Source organism: Amia ocellicauda, chromosome 5, assembly GCF_036373705.1.
Source record: "Amia ocellicauda isolate fAmiCal2 chromosome 5, fAmiCal2.hap1, whole genome shotgun sequence".
In the NCBI taxonomy this organism is placed as follows: Eukaryota; Metazoa; Chordata; class Actinopteri; order Amiiformes; family Amiidae; genus Amia; species Amia ocellicauda.
In genome coordinates this window covers 49,037,221-49,058,343 of record NC_089854.1, presented here as the reverse complement: position 1 = coordinate 49,058,343, position 21,123 = coordinate 49,037,221, and the positions used below count along the sequence as shown (strand labels likewise).

General features: G+C 41.1%; 1 protein-coding gene across 4 annotated transcripts in view; it reads right to left on the bottom strand.

The window, feature by feature from the left end:
- Positions 1-1,302: 1,302 nt before the first annotated feature.
- The window catches only part of LOC136750456 (lamina-associated polypeptide 2), a 33,104-nt gene continuing 13,283 nt past the window's right edge, over positions 1,303-21,123 (bottom strand). Inside the window, exons 2-8 of one of the 4 annotated variants that reach the window (XM_066705566.1) lie at positions 16,821-16,938; positions 14,396-14,578; positions 13,883-13,980; positions 7,573-7,674; positions 6,588-6,677; positions 5,130-5,236; positions 1,303-4,561 (exon numbers count right to left, since the gene is read on the bottom strand). In XM_066705566.1, the coding sequence (XP_066561663.1) occupies positions 4,138-4,561; positions 5,130-5,236; positions 6,588-6,677; positions 7,573-7,674; positions 13,883-13,980; positions 14,396-14,578; positions 16,821-16,938 (1,122 nt within the window). In that variant the 3' untranslated portion in view covers positions 1,303-4,137. The remainder of the gene's footprint in view (positions 4,562-5,129; positions 5,237-6,587; positions 6,678-7,572; positions 7,675-13,882; positions 13,981-14,395; positions 14,579-16,820; positions 16,939-21,123) is intronic. The other 3 variants (XM_066705567.1, XM_066705568.1, XM_066705569.1) reach the window with 3 other exon arrangements.

Here is a 21,123-nt window from a genome sequence, read left to right as displayed (position 1 = left end):
TACAACATGTAGAACAGGAGCACGAAACGTCATATTGTTTTACTACACTATAATATTAGGTAATATGCTTAACAAGGGCTTATTCATAATTTCCATCTATGTCTCTAATAAAGTCCTGAAATATGCACGCATTTTGAATTATTTAATTTAAGATGTACTTGGTAGTACAGCTGTTAAATTAGTAAAATAATATAAAATACATAAATACAATTGACTGATTGATTAATTTGGTTTAAAGTGTTCCAACTCCCCAAATGTGACCTCTGTAGAACCAGAAATATTACAATTGAAGTATAAAGCTGCAGTTCTCAAACTGGGGACTGCAGATATTAACCAGCAGGGAATTAACAAGATAAAACAAACATCTAAACATTTTTTTTCAAAAAACACTTGTTTTACAGCTAACAAAACTACAGTAATACACTACAGAAGCTCAGTTTTCCAGAGCAAACATAATACAGTATTGGAAGTAAATGGGGGTCTGATTAATAATCCATCTGAAAACCTCCCAACTCAAACATTTGGGAATCTGTGGTGTAAATGAATTAACAATTAAATAATTATAAAAGGGGTCAAGAGTTTTCTTCCATCACATGGCGGCCATGCGGGTCTCAACAACTATGTTTGTAGTAGTAGTAGTAGCCGTCAGGGAAGGTGACTCAGATCTCCTCTACTGCTGGATCAGTGCTCTCTCCACCTGCAGAAAGTCTTGCAAAACTCAGTGCTGATATTATACCACCCCCTACAGGCAGGAGGATTGTTCTTCAGGTCTGGTCATCCCCAAGCTGGCACTTCATACAGGGGTTTAAAATAACTAACAGGGCAACTTCAACTTCAGGTGCTCAAGTTCAGGAGAACAGGTATTGTATCACCCTTTAATACATCACGTGCTGAAGGACTGGCCCAATTTATAAGAGACCCGTTACGTAAACCATTAAATTGTGCAATCAAATGACACCAGAAGCATAGTGGTTCTCCAGTGCCATTTTTGATATCCCTGGTTATCTCACTTTGGTCATGTGAACTCTACATTTTACTGGCTCTCTGCCTTGAATGTAGTACATTCCATTCATTATCACCAAAATAACTTTTGCCATAACCTTGAAGATCTCACAGTATGATGAAAAGCAGAACAGGATTCTACGATGTAAAATGACTCAGGCACAAAAACTGATGTTTATTTTCCATGTTTGCTCAACTTTCCTTAAAAAACAAAGAAATGAACAAACTGAAGTCAGAAGACCAATCAAAAGTTTTGCTGGTCATCAATAGGTAGAGATCAAGGGGGGGGAAACAGGACAATTTGAGGTTATTGATTTTATTTAGATTTTCTACAATACCACCTTTTTAAAAGTAACATATATATATATAATATATATATATATATGAGGAAAAAAAAAACCTTGGTAAAAATCCTACCCAGTTACAAATCACCTTACCCAATCCATATAACCCCATGAGGGGAACAAAAATAAAAAAACATTCTCTTCTGTAATGTTATTTTCTTAAATACACTGGTAGTACTCTACTGCAAAGCTCAGAAAAAGCTTCTTCACATTATGTATTATTACACTACAAATTGGTGCCTTCAGCATCTATACAAGTAGACAATTGCAGTTTCAAAACATTTTTATTAAAAAGATTTTTTTTTTATCTTTTTTTTTTTTTAATAGACACATTAGAAAAATACCATAGTTTACAAAAAAAAAAAAAATCTTCACAGGCATTTTAATTGTTGCTAAAAACCAGTCTACTCCTATATGGCACGAATGTCCAGATCAGAAAACATCCAGAAAGGTTCAATAACTGGATTCCTCTGCTCATGTTTTATCATTCTTTCACTTCCATGATTTTTTTAAAGAAAGTTGTTGATTTTCAGGAAACGGGGGGCAGGTTACACAAACTTATATTACAAAAAAAAACATATTTTCAAATGTTATAAATAATAATTAAAAAAAAACAAAAAAAACACCCTTTTGCAAATCTTCAATCCGTCAGCCTCCTGTTGCCTTGTGTGACATTATTCCTCAGCACAGATGTGGGCAATCAAAGGTTTTAGACACACACAGGTGACGGAGGGGAATAAAGCGAGACTGAAAGTGGTGACAGTCAGCCAGTCCTAAGGCTGAAGTTTTCAGATTAAAAATTCTAAACTGCTCCAGATTTGTCTATTCTAATGCATGAGAATTTGTATACAGTGTTACATTCACTGGAAAAGCGTACTGCGTAGTGTCACACATGAAGCAGAAATGTTCAAATCAAATTTAGTTCCACAAAAAAAAAAAAAAAAAAATTGATTCTTTATGGAATCAAACCATTTTGAGGGGAAGAACCATATAGTGTACCATTTCAAAACAAAAGTAATGTAGAGTGCTACAGGAAAGCTCAATTTATTTATTAAACAAAAAAATACGTTTTCTATGGTGTAACAGCTGGGATAAAACTAATCACAAAGATTAAGCAACTTGGTCAGAGTTGTACAGTATTTCAACAGAAGAAACTTTACGAAAACCCACATGCTGTTAACGTGCAACGCCTGGTTGTTTTCCAAAAGGTAGGCGGGTCGGGGGGAGGGGGGGGGTAATGAGAGATTCCTTCCCACTGCAGCCTGAATTACAGTATTCTGAATAAATCAGACAGGGAGACACCAATCAGATCCCTGGCCTGCCTGCCATTAACATTAATAACCAGGGTTGGTTACAGAGACCTTTAAACAGTCGCTGTAAACCATTCGAACAAATGGGTAAACAAAATCCCCATTTTATAACTACATTAAAAAAAATATATATATTTTCTCCTGACCACAAAACACTAGGATCAGCTAATTCAACATTGATTATAAAAACCTTTAAAGGAGTTTTTATAATTAGAAAATCACCTGGACTCAGGCAATCACTGCAGTTCTATGGTCTGGTAAACTTGGGAGCAATAGTAAGTGCAGGCAGATAAGCATATTAGTACTTTCATACCAGCAATATAATGCTTTCCAGTCTCCTGTTAAATCAGCACTGTTAATGTAGTAGTTTGCCAATGATATCTGAAGTCTAAATAGTTCTGTGCTTTATTCTACTCTAACATACCCTCTATAAAATCCAACTGAAGGGTGGGTTTTAACAACAGTTTTAACAGAACTGTTAGGTCTGTTCCCTAAAAGAGTGGAGTAATCAAAGAAACAAATCTTAAAAGACAAAAGAACAATAAAACAAAATAATTCAGACAATGTGTTCTTCTGGAAGCCACCGATATTAGAAAGAGACAGAAGTAGAGATGAGCTTGGAGTTCTTCCCCTTTTCTCATCTCCTTACTTCTGCCTTGGTTGGAGAAGAAAGGGAGATAGTTGTTATAATGGGAGTCAGGTCTGTGTGGGAACAGTGAGTTGGTGTGTACTCTCTCTTAATTCTTCCCACAATGGCTGTTGTAAACAGTCAGGTAATGACAGAAAGAGGGAGTGAGACACTAAAGGTGGAGAGGATTGCAAGATCCTTTCTACAACTCCTCTTTGGGAGAAGGGGGGAGGAGCAAGGCTCAGGTAGTGAATGGAAAGGTATTTAAACAGAGGGAAGAGACTAAGAAATTGAGTCAATCAGTAATAGAGAATGCAATGTAGGGGCAGAAGGGGTGGATGCTGGGCTGGGCTAGTGGCACTAAGCCCTCATTTTCCCTCTTGAAACAGCACAGGGCTGGGGGTGGTGGCAGCTGGTTGGTCCTGGTTTTGGACCCAACCCCTCAGGTATTCCTAAATATACACTGTGTCTGAAACATACACGGTATTTTAATATTGAGAGACTAGACAGACGCAGCTATATGAAAGACCAGAACAGGAGATGCTGTTTCAGAGAAGGGAAACCAAAATGGAGCTAATAACAGAGGGGTTGGGGGGGGGGGGGGGGGGGCAGGGGAGTGGAGGAGGCACTCAAAGCAAGAGATTGACTCACTGCTGCTGAGCACAAAGAGTAAAGGAAGCAAATCTGCAGAGAAGGATGGAGGGAGGGGAAAGATAACCCTTGCCCACTTATTGGGAACACAAAGATCTGATGGAATAGGTTAAGAGAGCAAGAGATGGGAGTTTAAGACAGACGGGGGAAGGGAGTAAAGGAGGGGGAGAGTTAAAGAAAGAAAGCCTGTCCCATGGCTCTTTCACTCAGTCTTGGGGGGATCTCCAGTGGACCCTGAGCGCCCTGAAGGTTGCTTTCCGAAGGGGTTCATCTCATTGGTCTCCATGGCTTGGTACACGAAGAACAGGAAACCGGCCACAGCGCTCAACAGCAACAGCTGTACCCAGACCGGTAGAGAGCGCCGCGATCGTGTCTTGCCTGTGCTGGGTGCGGACAGCTTCAGGGTGCTGCTGGAGGAAGAGGAGGAGTAGGAGGAGGAGGAGGAATAGGGGACAGCTGCTGCCAGTTTGGCCCCTCCGCCACTCCCCCGCTGTATGACACGATGTTCGGAGTAGTGCGAGATCTCAGAGCGTTCGGTGCGCTGCAGAAGGGACTCCTCCAAGTGGAAGTCCACAGGGGGCAGGGGTCGTCCTGCTGCGCCACGGATCGGCCGCCGACATGAGGCACTGTAGAGGATAGTAGAAATGGTTAGAAGGTGGGGTGTGAAAGGGGGGAAGGAGGAGGAGGAGGAGGAGGAGGAGGGATGGTGGGAATAGGGAGAAAGATAGGTGTAGGAGGAGGGATGGGATGCAGACATAAGGATATATTTAGAATTGTGTTGGTGTACTGAGCGTTAGTTGCTTTTTTGAATGTATTCATCTTGCCGAATAGTCTGACTCACGGTAATGCTGCACCAACACAGAAAATGATAATATTCACACATTCAGAATGCAGAAAATTCATTTAAAATATATGATTTTAATGTATTAATATTAGAAATACATACTCTAAATAGGATTTTAAACCCTCTGCTTACAATGTCATAAGTACATAAGAAAGTCAATAACTTTGGAATATGTAACAAGCTTTGGCGATACGTTACAGAATCATAGAAAAATACAATATTACACTTTATACATTGACAGCAATATCAATATCACCAGGCATTTCAAAACCAACATTAATCTGCATCTGTGAAGCTAGGCTGTGATACTGTACTGCATATTATAAACAGTAATGTGTGTGTCAACTCACTTGATTCCTGTGGGGGTGTGTGGCTCATTGGGGAACATCTCCTTTAGAATATCAATTGCTTCTGTTCTTGGGGCTTGGTCACCACTGCCCAACCTCTCCTCCACCTGCTGGGACAGAGAAAGGTATGATGAGAAACATTCCCATACAGAACAGAACATGGCTGTGGATGTGCGTTTCCAAGACCGTACCTGTGTGTGTCGGTGAAAGTACTTGTGTGCACGCATTTCTGTGTCAGGATGTGTGTGCGTTGTGTTTCTTTAACAGTATGTGTGTGCATCTGCTTACACAGTATTTGTAGGTGTGTGTGTATTTGCAACAGTACTTTGTGTGGCTGAGGGTGATGACTGTAAATCCCAGAAAAAGGGAGCGACTTATTATCTGTGCATTAGTGGCTCCCTCTCCCTCACCACCTCCGCCAGACCCACACACCCAATGACACAGGGACATGGAAATGTCATGAATGTTCCTCACACAAAACATTCATGCAGCTGCACAAAAAATGGGAAGGACAGGAGAGCATCGATTCTATACAGCAATTTGGAAAGGGGGGGAGGGAGAAAAGAAGGATCTTGAATACTTTGCTCCACCCCCACCCCCCCATTCACACCATTTTCACAGCCTGCACAAAATCAGTAATTAACAAGACCTCTGCTGCAGTGCTGAGAGTCATGTAACAAACCACTTTCCAAAAGGAATGCTCACATAACAATAAAGGTGACAAAATAAAATAATGTAACAATAATAACAAAGATAAATAGGTCATTGCATAAGCTATGACATTGTGAGCAGGAGAGGCAGAGCTGCTGTGAACACAGCCATGTAGAGAAGCACAGTGCAGTGAAGAGCTGGCCACCAATGTGGTCCCTGTGGTTCAGACCCAACCCAGCCAATTACAGCAGCCAGGCATTGATGACACAGATGGGGGTGTGTTGGGGATTCAGGCATGGTTAGGAAATAGGGAGATGAAGACTAATAGTAAAGCTGGAGTCTACAGCCCTAGGGCCAGTTGCATAAAAACACCTTAAGCAAAGTTTCCACTTAAATTTTCCCCCTCAGGAAAAATTTGAAACATTGAAGTTGCTCGATTTATAATACATACCAAGTTTTCCAATATATGCAGGGGTTCAGTTTATGCAATTAGCCCCTAGAAGGCCCAATTCCTGAGCTGGGCACAGGGCAGTCTCGAGGGTGGAGACTCGGCAGAGGGTACCAGGTTGTGCCCCCACGCCCCTCCCAAAAAAGGCCCTAGGAATTAATTTGTGACCCAAAACTTCACATCCCAGCACTCTCAGCCCAGAACTGTGGATTCCCAAGGGAGGGAAGGGAAGCGAGGGTTGTACTTCTGCACCAGTCTCCACAAGAGCAAAGGAGGGAGGGAGAGAGGGATGGGAGGAACCCTAGTTTTGCCACGTGCTGCCCCATATCACCCCTCGCAGGCACAGTAATAGTACTTCCCTGGGCACCGACTGGAGAGAAGATGGCTGAGATTTTCTGCTGCCTAGGTTGTTGATGCTGGGCCTCAGCAGACTCGGTGTACTGTATCTCCTCCTGTGTGTACAGGTGGAGGAGGAGGATGGAGGGGAAGGAAGGGCAACGGTTTAGCACCCCATCTGGAAGTCAGGATTGTTTAATTTAAATTGTGTAACCTTTGCAGCTGTGTGCTCCAACCCTCAATACAGGGAATGTGGTGAGTGGAAATGGAACGCATATATATACAATTAAAATCCTTCAAATGAAACCATGTTAATCAGTTCAAAGTTGTTCATTAAACTCTTAACGATATCTTGTTCTTGTTAAAAAACGATTAGGTTTAGAGCAGTAGTTTTCAAACCGGTCCTGGAGTACCCCCTGCCCTGCTTGATTTTGTTCCAACTGAGGTTTTAATTGCTTAATTGAATCCTTAATTGACCTAACAAAGCAATACACCATTCAATTAAGTAATTAAGACCTAGGTTGAAACAAAAAACAGTAGGGCAGGGGGTACTCCAGGACCGGTTTGAAAACCCCTGGTCTAAAGAATACTGTAAAGATCCCAGTTTACTCAAGAAGAGGGTGTAAAATGTAGACTGCAAGTCCAGAGTCCATTTGGTCTACATTCAAACCCATGAAGACAGACCACCAGCCTCCAGAAGACAGCTTGTGACTCCATCTACAAACTGCAGATGTTTAAAGGTTTAAAACCAGGCTGCAATTCTTACAACACTACTCCCTGCCCTCATCAAAAACATTTATTACACTGATGTTGTGGGAGGGACAAAAATCAACAAATTCACCAACATTGATCCATACTACTCATGCATACATTCAGTATCATTCACAAATGCATGCTGTGATGAGAGGCAAAAGAGGTTAACCCCTATAGTGACTGTATCAGTGTGATGGGAGGTCTGCGTTTTGGCTGGTGCTCAGTGCTGCAGTGAGACAAAGTGTGGGGTGGGGTCACCTCCAGCAGTGCAGTGTTGTGCAGAGAGATGGGCTCCAGGGTGGACAGCTCAGGCAGCAGGGCTGGGGGCTGCATCTCAAGGTCCTCTTCCACCTCACCTGGCTGCAAACGACACCCACCACACTCAGAACCCCCTTAATCATCACTACCACCACCACCACCACCACCACTCAGTCACACTCAGCACTGCTGCATTCCAAAATGTACATAGATAATAGTAGAGATACCTAGGCAGAGTACAAAACATTCCCCAGAACACCAGCGTTCTGCCTGCTTGCTCAGCTGGAAGGGCCTGACACAAGTTGTGGGCATTTGGAATCGCAGGTGCAGTCTGGGACTGGTACTCTGCTGTTGAGTTTAAAAGGAAGGGTGCTCAGACTATATGAATGTCTTACAGATCTTTGAGTTTATAGTCTTTGTCCTTTCTTGCTCTGCTTGTATGTATATCACATGCATGCATTCTCCTGTATTTTTTAATAGTGATGTTGTTCTCTTTGTAATACTGTCTAACATTGTATTGTCGCCTTGGATTAAATTAAGAAATTCAAAGGCGGTTAGTAGGTTTCGGAGACTGTTTTCCAAGTGGTGCCGTTAATTGTATTTCTGGGAAGTGGGCCAGGGAGGGGGGGCTTGTGGGGAGGGTCTGCAGGGCCCAGGGTTTGAGTCAAACCATGTACCTGATGTACCATGGGGGAGGCGTGGAGAGGTCGGGCAGGGCGAGAGGAAGTGAAGACAGCTGTGAGGGCTGCAGCACAAAACACTAAAGCCTTGTTCACACTTGCAGTTTGAAGTGACTCAAATCCGATTTAATTTGTGCAGTCTGAACAAGCCACATGGAGACAGATATTTCAAGTTACATTTCAAAACAAATTCAGAGGTGGTTTAAATTAAAATAAGATTCCTGGCCAATACACCTTGAGTCTGAACAGTCAAATCCGATTTATGTGCCCTGAAATCACTCTGATGTGCTTTTTCCGTCACTCTGTATGTGATACATTGATGACATAATAACTTTAAGATACAAAATACAAGCATGGAGGATCATAAGATTACATTGATGCCGTTTGTGCATTAGAGTTTGGCAAATGCGTTCATGACCGAGACTAGCCATTATTCTCACAGAAATGAAGCAAGCACCTGGGAAACGTCTATGGCCGGCATTGTGACAACTAGCATAGCCTTGGCAGTTTTAAGACTACAGTCTGAAATCTGATTTAGTCACTTATACATGCTGTTTGAACAGTCAGAAAGTGAACCAGATTTCAGTCACTTCCAACTGCCAGTGTGAACAAGGCTTAACAGTCCACACTGTATGCTTCATACTGCACACAGTATGTTTTTTCTCTTTTTTTTTTTCTATAAATAGATTGTCTTACCTGGGATTAAATGTCTGAGATTTCCCACCTTTTATCCCAAAAATACATTTGTTCTGCCTCACTGCAACATCTACCTGCATTCTGTCCCTCGTTATACGAAAGTAAGAAAACAAACCTTTCTGCTGGAAACCATGTTCCTTTTTAAACATTAAAACAGACTGGAAAGACTGAGAGTTTATATTAACACTAACAGCTACCAAGAATTTAACTCCCATCTCATTTCAGTTGGTCAGAATGACACTTGAATTGCTATGACTAGAACAAAAATAAATAAAGCAAGATGCTAGATTAGGTACTGGTTATTCATTCACTACCAACAAGACCTTACTGACCACAAACTTCTACTACAAATGAAACTAATGAATCTAACAAAATCCACAACATTACCATCAAAATCCACAATGAGATATTTCGAATTCTGAAAGACCGTCCACCAAAATTAAAACCCCACTCCAATTATAGTGCTCCCCCATTATGTGCCATATAGCTCAGTATTTACTACCACTCCTGCAGCGCTGGGCAGCTGGTGGGAGTCTGGGAGCTTACCCCCCAAGACAGCCCTTGGGGTCCCTGGGTGCCTTGCACCCCTGGTCAGAGAGTCTGGGGTTGAGTGTTGAAGCAGTTCCTGGTACAGGGCAAAGTGTGAGGAGGCAGATTAGAGGCACTGAAAAGCCTGGGCTAATTGTGCACAGAAAGTAAAGGGATGTTGTTGCAGGGCTCACTTGTGGCCTCATACTTTCTAGGTGTAATAAGTGAAGACATTCTTTTTACGATTTATTTCCAATGCAATCTATACTAACATTTTCAGATAAAATGAAGATAACACTAACCAGCACATCCAATGTACTGCTTCCTATTTTAACTATACATTTTCAGTGAGAAAGTGTTGCTTTTCTATTACATTAGTACAAGGCTAATGTCACCATACAAAATTAAAATACTGCAGAGTTTAACTTAATACAATAAATGCACAAATGCTAAAAGGTCAAGGGCTTGTTCAGTGAAGTCTACATTATCAGAATGTTTTTTTAATTCACAACAGAAAGTCAAACTAAATGGAAAATAGTCATTACTGGAATATCTGAACCCCTTCTAGACCAGTTCAATGCCAGAGTCCCAACACCCCTTGATATTTACGTCTGATACAATGCCCATTTTTCTGGGGGCACTCTGGGTGGGAAGCGGGGAGATTCCCAGCCTGACCTTGGACAGGACCCCTCGTTTTGAGGTCCTGGCACCTCCACACTCCCATGATAGTGAAACAGACTCGGGGGCTGAAATTTCAGAGTGGTCCTGGGACAGAGAGAACAGGGGGTTAGAGCAGGACAGGAACAGCATACTTCCCAACCTGGCAACAAGACACCAGAAGCCTGTGATGTGACAAAGGTGCACCTGAGCCAGCTTGTGCCCAGGGTCACACAGATGTTCAATACACTGCAGGGTTTACAGGCTGCAGACTAACTAGACCGACCAAGCAAAGGGGAAGAGGAACATGCCTTTTTTTTTTTTTTTTGCTGTAGCTTAAATGCAACAGTCACAGCAGCCTGTAAAACCTGAAATAGGTTAGAAACTGCCATGGGATGAGAGTTATCTTCTACCCTTAACACCAACCCTGAACAATAAAGAAAAAAAAAATGTAGAGGGGCACCCACTGCTTGTGAGGGGGGTGACTGAAGTAGCAGAGAGCTAAAGTATCAGAGACTAAAGAGAAAAAGTAAGGGGGAGTGGGGTGGAGGCGTTTACAGTGTCGTCACTGGCTGGGACAGTCTGGTCCTGGGGGGGGGGTTGTCTCCTGGACTTTCTCTTGACATTTAGGATGCCCTGCTCATGCTCTTCCCCTCCATTTCTGTCCTCATCATCTTCCTCCTGCTGCTGTTGTTGTTGTTGCTGCTGGGGCTTGGTAGGCTGCACATGACAATACATGCATGCCTCTGAGCATGTGTGAGGTTTCTACTGAAAGCCAACATATTGCATTAATACCCCTCTCCTCATTTCAAATACATACTGCAAATTATCACTGGATCCAAAACTCAATATCAATATTATAATTAAGGCCTATTGAGTGAGAAAAGATAAATCTGTAATAATTAGAACATTGCATTCTCTACGCTAGGTAACAACCACGGCCTTAAACTGGTCTGCTGACCCGGAGTGGAGTGGAGTGCAGTGCCTAATAAAAACACCAGGGGACAGCATCCCTCAGAGCTGTAGAGTGTGCAGACCACAGGGCCGGGTTACAAAAACTTGTCCTCAGCATGACCCCCATTAAAACACTGGCAGTTTTTTTACAACACCAAATTGAACCAAAAAACAGTAATAAATGTGTATATGGTTTATACTTACAATAAGTAAGTATATAAGATATATATATATATATATATATATATATATATATAATAAGCATCTTAATATACAATTTATTAAAATCAAAGTATTCATAAAACTTTCATGTGATGTTAATGTGTTTTTTTAAGATGAAAAGCCAACAATGGTGGAAATAAAAAATAAAGCCTTCAATTTGTTTTAGTTTACTAGTTTAACCTGTTGCTCAGAGTTTGTTGCAGGGGTTGGTACCGGACGGCTCGCCATGTTTAAGGAATGCAAAGTAGTTTCATGGCTTGTCATGGTATTAGATAGATAGGCTTGTCGCAGTTTGAGTGAATTTTGTGTGAGATGGCAATCACGTCATGGTTTCAAGTGTGTAATATATAGAAAGCGATTGTTTTATCCTCCTATATAAAGAAAGGCGTGCAAGTAAAATTGTTAAAGTTTTATGCAAATGGTTCAAATCTTATTTAAAGCTTTTGAAACACTTCAGATCAGATGTGTATTGTTAAGGATGATTACATTTTCTGAATCAAACGCACTTTGCTAATCCTGTTCACAATTTTTTTTTTCTTCCCTAAACTCATACCCAGAAAACGCTAAAAAAAAAATGTTTTCTCCATTTCACTAGCAACAGCCTGCAAATTGAGAGGCTCCAGTTATGACATTTTTTACAAAATCCACCCCTTCCTAGATAAAGTCTTAAACTTTAAAAGAGTATTATACTGTGAGCTTGTGGCACTGTCAAAATTAACTATAAAGGCATGCATCAGCAGTTATTTAAAAATGAAGCCAGGAGATCAGCCTGTCCTTTTTCAGAAGAAGCCATTATTAAGTGTATGTGTAAGTACTACTTACTTGAATATATATAACCTATGAGAGACCAGATTAGTTACAGTGTGCAAATATTGTGATCGGTAGAGGACAGGACAGGAAAAGAGCTTCCTTTTGCAGGTCAGACTATATTAGAATGTTGGCTACCATCTTTCTTGGACAGGAAGGGGTAGTGTTCTAAAGCAGTTAGGCAGTGAATGAGTTAAACAAGCCCTGGAAGCCTACAGTCAAGTGAAATCCATTGGCTCTGTATGCATGAATATGGCTTCTCTCAATACATTCTCTGTTAGGGTAACTGCGTTACAGAAAACATTTCTACCCCTAATTAAAGCAAACAACTTTTTTTGTCTGTAAATGTCTGCAAGTAGCCCCTCACCTCCAGTTTCTTCTAAATCACCTGCCCATTTTGGGATAGGATGGGTCCCAACTGGAACAAGCATAGGAGCAGCAGAATCCATTAATATTGTGCATAAAGGCTGAAGCATGTTTTCAACAACAAGAAACCAACTTCCGCAAGCACAGAGAGTTAACATTTAAACCTGAAATATATGTACTAATGCACTGCTTGTCGAAATCCTTTAAGGTTTAATGGACAAAACAAAGTTTGGATACATCTTCCACAACATGAACCAAGCATGGTCACATTAAACCACCTTAAAATGACAGACAAATGGTTCAAATCAAAGTGCTCTATTTTTTCAGTTTAACAAAAACATTTTCGATCTTTAACTAATTCATGCAATACAACTTATACATAATACTCAGTTGCATGCTTATCTCCATGGCAAATAGCTTATCTGTATAGTAAACAGTTATCAGAGTTTCAGGGGTCATCTGAAAGGGTGTGAGGCAGCCAGAGAGTCAGTGGATTAGCAGGGGATTAAATAACAGTCTCTGAGAAAAGAGAATAAAAAGGAGGGGGAGGAGGTGGTGGCTGATCTCGATCATGTGAAATCTGCTGTCCTGCTTCTCTTATGCAGACTGAAAACTGAATCATGAAGACTGAGGTGTAGTGTTTAACCTCAACTTTCATGAAATCTATCCCAAAATTTTTCCCCCACCACTCCATCCTCAAAAACAACTTAACTTAATTGTCCTAAACAAGCATGGCATCTTTCCTCAGCTTTCTGCAGATTCAGGTAGAATAGATTTTGGTTGTGCAATGTAATGCAATGCAAACAGATAAAAACAATCCCTGGAACAGAGTGAGGAAGCAAGTGGAAGAAGGAGGGAGATCTAAAGTGCCGTACACTCATCGTGAGATGTTTTGTAACAGTGAAGCGATATATGGCTCCATAATCCCCTTTCAAGATCCACTCTACCTCCTTCTTCCACAACCACATGCCCCTGAAAATAGTCACACCGTGGGGTTCAACATCTGTTCACGTTTGTTATCTAAAAACATAACGCAAGTGTCAATTTTAACAATCATCTCTCCTAACACTTGCTTCCTCTGACTGTGTGTGTATATGTAATCAGGACTTTCCTGGTCCCAAGATGAAAACCAGAAGGGTCTCTGTGTGCATGTGTTTATCAGTATTTGCATGCAAGCAAAGTAAGGCGCGTCATTTGGTAAAGGAGTGTGAGAATGGGCCAGTGAGTGCACAAGGGCTGTGTGTGTGTGGCAATGTCACTGTGTGTGGGAGTGCTTCCGAGTGTTTCAGGGAGTGTGTGCTTAATGTGCGAGTGTCAGTCAGCGTGTGTGGGCACTGTGGGAGTATCACTGCATATTTAGTGTATGGAGCATGAGTGCAGTGTGCTATGGAGACACTCACTTTATTGTGCTCAAGGCGCCGGGTCCTGAGGTTTACTGGGACTTTCGCTCTAGGTTTCACTGGCTCCAGCTTCTCCACCACTGGCTCTGGCTTCTCATCTAGGGAGGAAGATGGAGAAAGTAAAGAAAAGAGGCACAGAGAAAGAGGAAAAAGAGGGCTAGAATGTGAAATAGGAGAAGAACAAGGGAGAGGGTAGTTGGGAAGAAATGGAAAGAGGAGAGTGTAGCACTAAACAATTTCACGAAGGTGGTGGTGAACAGACTCAGAGGAAATTAGGTTTCCTCTTACTCCAACCAGGCAGCCTGTTCTTGTCCATTTATATGCAGAATTGATGTGATTCTTACAGAGTGTGATGTAAGTATTTGACCAATGGCTAGGCGGTGCAATTAAGTTTAGTAATAAATTAAGGAGCAGGGCTCTCTTCTCGAACAAATTAATGCTTCTCAGTGTGTGCAGAAGCCCTAATCCAGCCAATAAGGGAGCTGCCCCTCAAGCCCATGTATGGTCTCTCACCCGCCTCGTTGTCGCTGTACTGGTCGCAGTCTGTGTTGCCATTCTGGTTGCTGTCAACCGCCTTTGGGGGGGCAGAGGCAGGGGTGGGGGCCAGGGCCGGGACGGGTTGTGGCAGTTGCATCTCAGGCGGGCCATGGTCTAGGAGTTTCTGTAGTTTCTTTTCATATAGTTTCCTGGTTGAAGCTGGGAAGAGGATAAAAATAGAAGATTGCATTCAGCACAGAAGCACATGCTTTTGTTTAGTCCACTTCAGGTTTTGTTTAAGTCAAAGTAACATTGACAACAAAACAAATAAAAATGTTACTACACGTTTTACTGTGCACTTACAAAACAATGGCATATTGACTATAAATTATGCTGTATAAGGATTGCTGTAAAACCTTGCAAGCAGGGATTTGGAGTAGCCAGTTAGTTCTGCACCAGCTCCGCTTTGTGCCATGGCTCAAATTAAATAATGAACTGTATAATAATTTGAAAGAAAGTGATATTTTCTGATTTGGGAAGAGAAAGTATGCTCATACAAATGCTCATACCATTTTATTTTTATTTGAAAGGACTCACAATGCTATAACGAATCCGTGCATAGTGGATCGAGCAAAGCAGGCAATACCTGTGCATAAATTAAACGGTGATGGTCCCTGAAGTGTGTAAAAAAAAGTTATTTATATTTCCACCACAAGCACACACCAATGTTCTGCAGCATCTACAAAAAGGAACTCATCATCAGACACTATGAATATATGGTTTGGATACTTTGGATATATGGTTACATTTTACATACAGTAAGACACGTTAAGAGTTTTCTACATTTTATACGTTTTAGACTATGCCTTAACCAGTCAGCTCTGCAATCAAAGTGGTCAAACATAAAATAAAGGTAATATTTCATTTTTAATTTTTTCATTAAAATTTTCCTTGCTCCAGCTACTTGCAAAAACCTACTTCTTCATGCTCCAAAACCCTATTTGTAAGTAGTCGTGCTGAATGCCAGCAAAATAAAACAAACATACACGTCTAGTCTGTGTAAAATAAAAAAAAATCCAGTCTGGACCATGTCCAAGAATGTGGTTTCAATCCTCTCCTTATTGAGTGAAATAGTTCTGGATTGTATTCATACTCTTGTTCCCCATTTTGCCATTTAAATGACTAGTTTAATTCTAATGTGATCCTTATTTAAAAATAAATAAATCAGGGGTGTGAAATGAAAATCACAGGAAGAAAATGTAGGGGGGGCATATTTACATATAGTAATTTCACTTTCACTCACTTCTTTAGCATCAGTTTCTTCAAATTAATGCATATTAAAATATGGTAAAAGCATAAACATAGCTGTTTAACATAATCGCATTTAACATGCATGTTTAAACAAATGTAATACTGGTTTCTAGCATTAACTGTCAGTGTGGCCACAGTACACACATTCTTTGAGAAGAATGAGAATATATTGCCTCTTAGCTAACAGTAGACTACTAATATAGCAGAGTCTTCAAAACAAATGAAAATGGCATTGAGTGATATTAAAATTATGTATATTATAATGATCACTGTTCAGTAATTGATAATAATAATAAAAAAAAAAAAAACACATTACAATAAAGGCATTTATATCACAATAATGTGTTGACGGCTGGGATTTAAATAAAAACTTCCTTCACACACAGTAGAATAGTAACTACTATAATGTATCATGTATTACTATAATGTAACCTAGGTGATCACCCTAAGTGAACAGTTAGCAAAACATGAATGGACATTTAAGAAAAATTATGTATTTTTGTTTTCATAGTAAACAATAGGAAAAACCTGTGTACTGTATTAATGCTATAACGAATCCGTGCATAGTGGAATTAACACATTTTATGTATTCATGTCTTGGGTCCAAGGCTGTTGCAATTAGTGCTACTTTTTTTTTAAAACAGTTTTTAAGCTTAACACTGCCATTCGTATTTCAAGTGATTGTGTAACTGTTGTTTTGAACTGCATCACCTTGTGGGATTCGCCGGGCACACTGTGCTTGGACAGCATTGTGGTATTAATGGGGTACACCATTAAATTGAAACATCTGATTCCCTTTGCACACGTATTTGTTTTAGCCAACAGCTGTACCTGTATTTTTTTTTTTTTAGCTCAGGACTAACAGACCTTTCCGAAATTTCTATATACCGTTAATAAATGTCAATCGCAAATTATATATTGTATCTCAAGCTTATAAAAGCTAATTTTTTATTTTTTTTTAGTTAACTCATTTTCATGTCGTCTAGTAATCGACTACACTAACTCATCCCTACTATAAATGCTGCCTCTACTAAGTTTTCAGTCACTTGTTTGTGTGCGCCACTTGCTTACTGAGTGGAACCTGGCTCTATCGTACATCAGGCCACGCCGTTACTCCTCGTTGTGTGTTCGTATTTTGTGGTTCACTCACCTACAACAGGGCCAGCGTTGACCCCGTATTTCATCAGTTGGTCCTTCAGGTCCTCATCGCTTAGCTCTGTGACATCCAGGTCCTCTGGCCGCGGCTTGTCCGTCTTCCTTGTGGCTTTCTGTAGACAGAGAAAAATCCATTGGTTCAGAGGTCAGGGTCAGGTGCTTTCTTTCCTCCCTTGCAGAATGGTGGCAGATGCAGGGGGACAGTTAGTCAGATCGGCAGTGAGACTTGTCAACATGTTTTGTTCCCCATACCTCACCTAAAGGAATAAAAAAAAAAAAAAACAACATGGAACCATGGAGACAAATCAACAGCCAGGCAAGCACAGTCCAGAGGAACATTGAGGTACCAGATTCCCCATCCCAAACTGAGAAGTAGAGCCCTGCATTTCAGACTGAGCCCGACGGGCCCCGACTTATTTACGCCCCTAGGGCCTGGCTTCGGGCCAATTTTCACGTCATAGTTCACACGCGGGCCGGGCATCGGGCCTGTTTTAGGCTCCTCCTCCTTTTTATATTTTAGACATTAATTAATTAAAAGAAACTATGAGAAGTTGATGATGGTAAAACAAACACAGAAAGATGTTATATAATCTATCACACTGACACGCATGACACAGTCTGTTCATGCACACAGGTTTCCCACGGAGTGCATGCTACCGCGCCTGCGCAGACCGGCTCGCACGGTGTTAGTGTCCTCGCCAGCGGCAGCAGCAGCAGTGTGTCTTCAGCACAGCTGGAAGAGGACAGAAGAAACAGGACTGGACTGAAACCTCCACTGTGGATGCTGGGCTTTTTCTCCACGGTGCTCTGTAAGAGACTGTTCTTCTGGCTGTAGCCATGTTAAGATTAGGAGGCTGTTTTGTTTTTTGTTTGATTGGACTTTATTGTCATTAGCTGTCAAGCTGGCCGCTTGGTTGTCACTTTAAAAAACAAAAACAAAAAATGCTCCAAACATTTTTCTAAATTAACTTAATAAATAAACAAAAAGAAATAACTACTTTGCCATTAAAAACAAAACTGAACTATTTTAATGGCTGCAACACGGGCTCCAGTCGGACTCGGGCCGAGATTGTGATAATCTGTCGGACAAGAGCCGGGCTGGGGCCTAGATTTGAGGCCCGTGCAGGGCTTTACTGCAAAGCCTCTAGGCCTACATCTCTAACCCTTTGTATCCATTTGTATTTATCCACTTTTGAGGTCATTATAAAGCTGAGCCCCAAAACCTTATCACATACAGCTGACAGCTACTGCCACATACATGAGAGATCTGATTAGTCTTTCCAATCAGACAATACCAGCAGGGTGAGAAGCAGAGCCAGTTAAAGAAACAAAATTGAAAGTGAGCACTGAAAAACAACACTGTCTGCTTTCCTCAAAGCCCTGCTATACAATATGACTGTGTGGGAGAGTTGTGGAGAGGAAAAAACAGGCTGGGAGATAAATCGATATAAATAATTATCGCAGTAATTAATTGTCTCGATAACGATATAAAGACATTTAGATCAGTTTTCGATAATGTCAATAATTCGGTACAGCAGTCCAGTTCACCTCTGTGACGCAGCAGCAACGGGGAGAACTGACAGTATGTCGGCGGAGAGGAGCATCCATTGAAACACTGGCATCTCGGACCCCTGGCTCAGCGCCGTGCCAGAGCTGTCTGTGAAACCCGGCCGTGTCAGAAGTTAATTTAACTAAGGCGTGCACGTCTCAGTCATGGCGTTTATGGACCCATTTATTAACCCAGTCCTTAATGATTTAGAGGGAAACCCAGATCTGCTGTATTCATAGGCGCCGAGTTTTGAAAATCAAGGGGGGGGGGGGCTGAGTTACTAACCCGAAACCTCTACGACCAGATAAAATACTTAGGGGTGTTTGTTTCATTTTCTTCCTTGAATGATTACGTAACTCATCACAATTCCAGTCCGTTTTTTACGTTCGGGTGAGGGCTCAGGCCCTTGAGCCCCCGCGTAGTCGGCTATGGCTGTATTTATTTATTTATTCCTTCATTCATTCATTTAACTTGTAAATGGGCACACGTTAACTGAATCGTGTTTACCTTCATACTGATTGTCTCTGCGGGGCTGTTATACAACAGACTGCACACCATCCACAGGACAACAGCCTGAAACAATGTGTAGTTGTTCATAAAATATTAATAAAATGCGCTGCTACCGATCCGATTATTATCCTTCAGTTTATTCTTAACTAGTCACGGCACTGTACCGGGTCCTGTGAAATCCGTGTTCGGCAAGTTATCAATACACTCTGATATTAACTGTAAGCAGTAATTGTTTCTGTACGTGGATTTCACTCCATGCTGCTAAAAAACTAATTAGTGGGGGGAAGCAATAAAAAAGCCAAACAGAATGTTAGGGTATATTGTCAAAAGTGTAGAATTGAGAACAAGGGCAGTAATGTTCAGACTGTACAATGCACTAGTTAGAGCTCATCTGTGTACAGTTCTGGGCTCCACACTTCAAGAAGGATATTGCTGCTCTAGAGGCAGTTCAGAGGAGAGCAACCAGACTTACTCAAGGTCTGAAGGGAAAGTCCTACTGAGAGACTGAGGAACTGAACCTTTTCACCCTGGAACAAAGGAGACTACGTGGGGACTTGATCCAAGTCTTCAATATCATGAAAGGCATCGACCACATCAAACCAGAGGAGCTTTTCCAGATCAGCAGGGACACGCGCACCCAGGGACACAAATGGAAATTGGGCTTCAAGACATTCAAGATGGAGAACAGGAGACACTTCTTCACACAGAGAGTTGTCACAATCTGGAACAAACTCCCCAGCGATGTGTCTGAAGAGACAATTTGGGAACATTCAAAAACAGACTGGATAGGATCCTTGGATCACTTAGTTATTATTGAACACCCAACAAGCACGATGGGTGGAATGGCTTCCTCTCATTTGTAAACTTTTTTATGTTCTTAATTTCTTTGTGATCCCACATGGCACTTGAGATTATACCGGCATAATTTGTGAAATGATCCACTGTTTGGCAAGTGTTTGTCATGTTCTGACCATTAAGAATAGTTTAAAACCACGAATAACTGTCTGGTTTCTTCAACTTTTACTCAGGAGCAAAAATCTACTTTTAAACTTGAAAGAAATAATGATTTGACATTTTTCGTGATAATTATCGATAGACTGATATGATAACATTTTTGGCCATATCGCCCAGCCCTACCTGGTGCAACATCCCAAAGAAATGCTGCTTTGTTTGACTGGCTGCTCTAAAATGGCATGCCTGCGTGCATGCGTGCAAAGGACTGCTATCCCAATCAAGGTTGCACCCTGCTTCTCGACCAGTGTTTGTCGGATTAGGTTCCGGCTCACCATGTACTGAATAAAAGCCCAAAACTCTACAATTAAAATAAATAAAATAAATATTTCCATAAACTACATTATAACATTCCAAAATATATACATCAGGTATTTTTTTGTGCTATAAGTAAGAATTTATTTCTAGATACACTGCCAAGAAACAGCAAATCAGGAAGTGTTCACAAGTTGAAAATCTACTAAATATCACCAGAAACATTTAGATATGGGTAAACTTTGGGTTATATTTTCAAAATAGAAGTAGCAATGACTAGCCAAAAAAAAAAGACTTTACCAGCAAAGATAAAGGGCTCAGAAGGCAGGAGTCTCTGCTGATCTCCCCCAGGTTACAGACTGATCCCACTTTTTCCAGAACATCAATAACAACATAATGAATAAATAAAGACAATACAGTGCATGTTGCTATGTAGAGGGGGCAGAGTCTGGGATTCAGGGCAGCATTGACAGCTCACACACTCTCAGTTTCAGTTTCACTCTCTTTTTCCCCCCTCTCTTCTCCCCAGTCAGAAGCAGATACCCAGTGATACTAGTCTTTTGGTTTCCCGGGCAGAGAAAGGAAGAAAAAGTTATCTAGCTCTTTTCCTGTGCATGAAATTTAAATTTCAAGCATGGATGTTCATCTTTTAGTAGCATTGTCCATGAAATCTGCATCAACACCCTGCAACTGCCTGAAGTAGAAGATAAATCATGTAGTTGAGAGAGTACAAACAGATCAGTATCGAGGAAGTACTAAAAAGAGTACCAAACCATGACTATAGGAAATTGCATTTTCCAACTGCATTTTTAAAGTTAATTTCCGTTCCACTCGTCTTAGAAGGGATTTCCTAAGAAGCCAGCAGGCTAACCCGATGTTTCCAACAGTGTAAGAATTCCACTGAGCAAAACAATCCGTATAGGATTTTTTTTTTTTTTTTCCTACAGAGACCACGAGGCATAGACCCTGCCAC